The sequence below is a fragment of the Myxine glutinosa genome, chromosome 1, assembly GCF_964187855.1.
Source record: "Myxine glutinosa chromosome 1, kmMyxGlut1.1, whole genome shotgun sequence".
NCBI classification, from domain to species: domain Eukaryota; kingdom Metazoa; phylum Chordata; class Myxini; order Myxiniformes; family Myxinidae; genus Myxine; species Myxine glutinosa.
In genome coordinates, this window is record NC_136261.1 from 261,832,303 (window position 1) to 261,839,578 (window position 7,276).

The following is a 7,276-nucleotide window of genomic DNA, read 5'->3' on the forward strand; positions in this document are numbered from 1 at the left end:
ACCCACAGAGACACACCCACAGAGACACACCCACAGAGACACACCCACAGAGACACACCCACAGAGACACACCCACAGAGACACACCCACAGAGACACACCCACAGAGACACACCCACAGAGACACACCCACAGAGACACACCCACAGAGACACACCCACAGAGACACACCCACAGAGACACACCCACAGAGACACACCCACAGAGACACACACCCACAGAGACACACCCACAGAGACACACCCACAGAGACACACCCACAGAGACACACCCACAGAGACACACCCACAGAGACACACCCACAGAGACACACCCACACAGAGACAGAGAGACACAGAGACAGAGAGACACAGAGACAGAGAGACACAGAGACAGAGAGACACAGAGACAGAGAGACACCCACAGACACAGAGAGACACCCACAGACACAGAGAGACACCCACAGACACAGAGAGACACCCACAGACACAGAGAGACACCCACAGACACAGAGAGACACCCACAGACACAGAGAGACACCCACAGACACAGAGAGACACCCACAGACACAGAGAGACACCCACAGACACAGAGAGACACCCACAGAGAGAGACACAGCCAGACACACAGACAGACACACACCCACACAGAGAGACACCCACACAGAGACACCCACACAGAGACACCCACAGAGAGACACAGAGAGACACCCACACAGAGAGACACCCACACAGAGAGACACCCACACAGAGACACCCACACAGAGAGACACCCACACAGAGAGACCCCCACACAGAGAGACACCCACACAGAGAGACACCCACACAGAGAGACACCCACACAGAGAGACCCCCACACAGAGAGACCCCCACACAGAGAGACCCCCACACAGAGAGACCCCCACACAGAGAGACCCCCACACAGAGAGACCCCCACACAGAGAGACCCCCACACAGAGAGACCCCCACACAGAGAGACCCCCACACAGAGAGACCCCCACACAGAGAGACCCCCACACAGAGAGACCCCCACACAGAGAGACCCCCACACAGAGAGACCCCCACACAGAGAGACCCCCACACAGAGAGACCCCCACACAGAGAGACCCCCACACAGAGAGACCCCCACACAGAGAGACCCCCACACAGAGAGACCCCCACACAGAGAGACACCCACACAGAGAGACACCCACACAGAGAGACACCCACACAGAGACACAGAGAGACACCCACACAGAGACACAGAGAGACACCCACACAGAGACACAGAGAGACACCCACACAGAGACACAGAGAGACACCCACACAGAGACAGAGAGACACCCACAGACACCCACACGGAGACACAGAGAGACACGCACACACAGAGACAGAGACACAGAGAGACACCCACACAGAGAGGCACCCACACGGAGACACAGACACCCACACGGAGACACACAGCCAGGCACACACACACAGCCAGACACACACACACACACACACAGCCAGCCAGACACACACACACACACAGCCAGCCAGACACACACACACACACACACACACACACACACACACACACACACACACACACACACACACACACACACACACACACTCTCTCCTCCCGAAGGTAATTCACAAATTACGTACATTTAGGTTGTGTTCAAAAGGTTATGAGAAACTCATAACAACCCAATAAACCTCCAGGCTTTAATTCTAGCTAAGGATTAGACACGTTTGGGAAATGAAAGCAAAGATAAGCAACAGGAACGGAGTGAGACAGAGCAGAGAGAATCACACTCACAGAGCGGGTAACGACGACACGATCGTATAGTTCATGGATGCAACAAACAGCGGCAGAGAAGCAACAAAATTCCGGCAAGAGACACGGAAACGGAAAAGACAAAGTCGCTCGCTTGGCAAGTTTGTCTGAGGATGAGCTGACAAAACACCGAGCACGTCACCGATGACGCGCAGGCACCAACATCCGATTACCTGGCGAGCAGCGAACGGCCAACAGTGCAATCTCCACGGCGGCGCCGCACACAACAACACGACTAAACGGCCTTTGCACAACGAACCACACCCGTCAATGAAGCGCAATCACCTCGTTTATAACCGACCTCGAGACCCCTCATCGTACGTGTGTGCAAATGAACTGTCAGTGTCACACAGAAAAACACCACCGAAGGGCAAATGTATCTAAACTACGAGCAAAGTATGTTCCAAATCCGAGGTCGAACGAATCGATCCGCAAAACGTGAAGTTTAAGCGAATGTCATGTCGGAATAAATAACTACGAAGACGAGTAATCAGTAATCACAACCGATCGAATGGGATAAACCCGGCGCGGAAACTCCTCTTCCGGTTTCCGCTTTCACCAATCACTGTTCACTGCCAACATTCGCTCTCAATTCCAGGAATATCAAGCGCCCACCAATGTGAAATAGACCGAAGCCGTAGTTTGACTTGTACTGTGTTTTCGCATCGCCTTATTCAAACGAAAGGCGGGAATTAAAAAAATCCAGAGACAACCCAACAACGCTGCTGAACATTATCCTTATACACCGCCATGAACAATACGTTGCATACACTCTTGTTTTGCAAAATGTCGGAAGATTTTCTCCATTCATAGACATATTACATTACATTTATTAGTTATGTAAATAGGAAGGAATTTTGACATGTGTGTGTTTTGGACTTTGGTTGTTTGTTGGTTAGTTGCCGTTCCTCTCCGAATAAAAGCATTCACAACAAACAAACACGAGAAATACTTTCTTATTTTGTTTATAGTGCAGCCATCACGCTGTCAATCGGTCAGATTGAATCGGCATTGGTTCTCATGAAGATACTATACCCATTGGTTGGACAGCTGGCCTGACCCACCCACAAAAGACAATTTTGTAACCTGAAAAATAAAAGTCACTTGTCTGCCATTTTGGCAAACCCAAGACACCTTCGTTAGTGTCATATTCACAAAAACTATACCGTACCCTCCCCATAACCGGATAAGTTTTCTGTTCAGCGTAAAACAACCGAAGGGATTGGTAAAAAGATCATCAAATATCCAAAGGTTGCAGCCAGCAGGCATCATATGGGCCTGGTACAGATCGTGCGGATATGCTTGAGGCCTCAGTGATTTCCCCCCTCGCCCTCACACACCTCTTTTTGTTAGTTGTTGTTGGTTTGTTCCTTTTCTATATTAAATCCCACTTCCCCCCTTCCTCTTCATGTTATATTTCATTCAGCTCCTGTGAAATTGTTCACTCCCATGTATCCTTCTTCCCAGCCCTTGATTTCACTCTCACTTCGACTCTGCATGCTGTTGCTGTTTCCCCATTCCATTTTACGCCTTTTCATTCGGCTCTCACTCTTCCATGATCCTAGAACCCTCCTAGATGGTCTACATTTTTTGGGGAGGCAGGTGGAGTTCTCATGATGTTTTCTATTCCGCCCAGAAAAGGGGGCTTTTGACCTGCAGGACCCCTCCCCCAACCCCATCATATCATATCATATCCAGCAACTAGCAGAAGTACTCGGCGTTGCTGGGGGGGGGGGGGGGGGGTGGAAGCAGGAGAGGGAGGGGTGAGGAAGGGAGTGGGGAGAGTGGAAGTAGGAGGGGAAGGGAGGTGAGAGGAGAGGGGGGGGGAGATATATGCCGGCAGCCCAGAGCATTTTGGTCAAACGAACAAGGTACCAATATCCGAGTACAGAAACATTTATTGTGTAACCTAACATATTCAGATATGGATGTCTGCCGGGGAACCCCTGCTGCGTGGGGCCCCTGGGGCCCAAAGAGGGGGGCCAAATAATGGGCTGGATCAAACATTGGGGGTACCACATGAAACCAAGTGGAAATCAACAGGTACATCTCACAGAGCACAGAGTGACCACCGCCAGACAAATTTGCCTCTGCATAGGCCCCCCCAGATCCCCCACAAAGGGTCCCAAAATTTGGGCTGGATTAAACATAGGAGGTACCACATGAAACCAAGTTAAGATGAACAATTACACTCTACTAAGTATAAAAAACCCATCGCCAGACAGATTGTCTGCTGCATAAGGCCCGCCAGACACCCCCAAAAGTTGATCCCATGGACACTATGGTATGGTATAATTGCAAGTAAGTTTAAATAAACAGGTACATCTCACAGAGTACAGACTGACCACTACCAGACAAATTTTCCTCTGCATAGAGAGTACCAGACAATCTGAGAGGCGCCACAGCATGTGTAATGAAACATAGGTGGCAGCAGAGCTTTTAACGTCTGCTTTGAGAGTCAACAATGGTCAAGGTCATGTCTTGTTGTTAAAGATAGAAGGATCTTCTTCGAGATGAATGTAAGTAAATTGAGGCTTATGAGCTTACATGTAAAATAGAATAATGGCATAATAGATTAGGCCTACTGTTAAAAAGTCATGGAAATGGCATGGAACTGTTTCTTGTGACTAAATGTATCTGATCAGATAATGAAAGCAGGTCTACTATATAATATAGGCCTAGGCTAGGCTATGCTCAGCTAGGCATGTGCACTTTTGCACAATTGGGCTACCTGATCGACATAGGTTGTTTAACCAGTCTTGGACAAAATATTCCAGGAACTCAACACTCTTTTATTCTGCTTGCCAGCTGCAGCCATGCCAGGTCTTCATGCATTTACCGGCTCTGACTTCACCACTGCATTCTACAGGAAGGGGAAAAAGAAGCCTCTAGAAGTTCTTGAGAAAGACATAGAAGGAACACTCATCCAGTTCTTCGGCAGACTAGCTTCTGAAGATCAACCAGACCAGAGTAGAGCAGAAGAGTTTGTCTGTTCCTTGTATGGCATGAAGGGTGACGTGAAGGATGTCAATGAGGCCAGACACGTAAAACTGTGTCAGATGACTGAGAAAATGGATAAGGTACTAGTATACCTATGCTATTTCTATTGTTTAAGTAGTCTTTCACCAAGAAATAATTTCATTGAGGGAAGGGGAATGAATCGACATAACTTCAGAAAACTAAACTAGTATATTATTTCATCACTAATTTGTTCTGGGGCTATATTTTAGCATTATGGTGAAATCTTCTTTCTATGCACCCGACAGCAGATATGCCCACAAAAGGAGCTTTTTGAAGAGAGTAAATTTTCAGAAAATAGCTAAGTGTTATCCAAGTGGTGACTTGAGGAAACACTGACTTTGAAAAACGAAAGGGCATCTTGAATACAAATAGTTCAGCATGAATTGAAATTGATTGTGGATAACTAAATTTGAATCCATACATATCTTGTTTCAGGAAAACCCGATGTCAAATGTGAAGAAGGTTGACTGCGCACTTCTTCCACCTTGTGCAAAGACTGTGCACAACAAATTGCAACGGGCACACTTCATTAGCATCCTTTGGGGAAATGCTGACTCGGCACATCCAGGACATGGTTTGGATCCTGTGAACTACGGAAGGAAGGAAAAGAACGGGTGCTATACCCCAGACTGGTTCTTGGGACCTGCCCTGCCAGATTATCTTTTCCAGGAAGGGGAACAAGAGGAGGACAGTATAGAGGATCTCGAGAGTGACCAACAAGATATTGCTGATGTGTCTGACAATGATTCAAATTCCGAAAATGCTTGGAGTGATGACTCGGAAAGTGAAACAGAGATCTAACCCTCTCAAGAATCATAAGGATTTTCTGATAGTGATCTACTCATTGGATGCATTAAGCATACTAGGGCATGCCCGTACTATATCTATATCTAAAATTATATCCCCCCCTCTATTTACATGAAATGGTTTGGTCCATGATATGTTTTGCTCCATTCGCAACGCCAAAGCGAACGGCGAACGCTTTACATGAAATGGTTTGGTGCATGAAATGTTTTGGTCCATTCGCAACGCCAAAGCGAACGGCGAACGGCTTGCGAGTACAGTGACAATCCCCCCGGGGTTTTAATTAGTTTTAAAACATCGTTTAACGCCAACATAGCGCCAACATAGTTTGCCGACGGGAAATAAATGAATACGCTCTCAAATGTGCCATCCGAGGCAGAGTGTGTTCGCCACGTTCGGCACACGCGATAGCTCGCTGCTCTCTGATTGGTTGAATCGTTTTTTGGACATAGCTCGGTAAGTAATTGTCCGATTAATATGAAACCTTGAAAAGGCACATCCTCGGGTCCCCAGCAATATACCTGGCAAGTTTAAAGTATATCGGACCCGTGGTTGTCGAGAAACAGCGGTCACAGACAAACAAACGTACAAACGTACAAACAAACACACAGAGATTACTGGAATTATAGATAGATATATTGTAAATTCTGTTGGATGTCATGTAAAATAGATTTCACGTGGTATGTTTAATCTAGCCCAAATTTTGGGACCCTTTTTGGGGGGGGGGGGGAGGGGGATCCGGCGGGCCTTATGTGGCAGACAATCGATAGATATATTGTACTTAATAGTAGATTGTAATTGATCATTTTAACTTGGTTGTATATTATGTGGTAGCTCCAATGTTTAATCCATCCCAAATTTGTGGACCCTTTTTAGGGGGTCTCTTGCAGTGGTCATTCTGTGCTCTGTGAGATGTACCTGTTGATTTCCATTTGGTTTCATGTGGTACTTTTAATATATGTTCTAGGCAACTCTACCAAAGTGTCCACGGGGTCAACTTTTTGGAGGTGTCTGGCAGGCCTTATGCAGACTCAGATTGTCTGGTACTCTCTATGCAGAGGAAAATTTGTCTGGTAGTGGTCATTCTGTACTCTGTGAGATGTACCTGTTTATTTAAACTTACTTGCAATTATACCATACCATAGTGTCCACAGGATCAACTTTTGGGGGTGTCTGGCGGGCTTATGCAGCAGAAAATCTGTCTGGCGATGGGTTTTTTATACTTAGTAGAGTGTACTTGTTCATTTTAACTTGGTTTCATGTGGTACCTCCTATGTTTAATCCAGCCCAAATTTTGGGACCCTTTGAGGGGGGTCTGGGGGGGCCTATACAGAGGCAAATTTGTCTGGCGGTGGTCACTCTGTGCTCTGTGAGATGTACCTGTTGATTTCCACTTGGTTTCATGTGGTACCCCCAATGTTTGATCCAGCCCATTATTTGGCCCCCCTCTTTGGGCCCCAGGGGCCCCACGCAGCAGGGGGTCCCCGGCAGACATCCATATCTGAATATGTTAGGTTACACAATAAATGTTTCTGTACTCGGATATTGGTACCTTGTTCGTTTGACCAAAATGCTCTGGGCTGCCGGCCTAATATACTACATATACATCTTTTGGGATGAGGGGGAGGTGGCTTTGACAGGTCCCTCCGTTTTGGGGGAGGGGGGAAGGG

At 47.3% G+C, this 7,276-nt stretch overlaps 1 protein-coding gene across 5 annotated transcripts in view; it reads right to left on the reverse strand.

The window, feature by feature from the left end:
• The window catches only part of ALS2 (alsin Rho guanine nucleotide exchange factor ALS2), a 158,100-nt gene extending 155,779 nt beyond the window's left edge, over positions 1-2,321 (reverse strand). For 2 of the 5 annotated variants that reach the window (XM_068130850.2, XM_068130843.2), the window contains exon 1: positions 1,764-1,924. In XM_068130850.2, the coding sequence (XP_067986951.2) occupies positions 1,764-1,798 (35 nt within the window). In that variant the 5' untranslated portion in view covers positions 1,799-1,924. Of the gene's footprint in view, positions 1-1,609; positions 1,740-1,763; positions 1,925-1,954 lie in introns of those variants that run through there. The other 3 variants (XM_068130874.2, XM_068130868.2, XM_068130859.2) reach the window with 3 other exon arrangements.
• Positions 2,322-7,276: the final 4,955 nt, after the last annotated feature.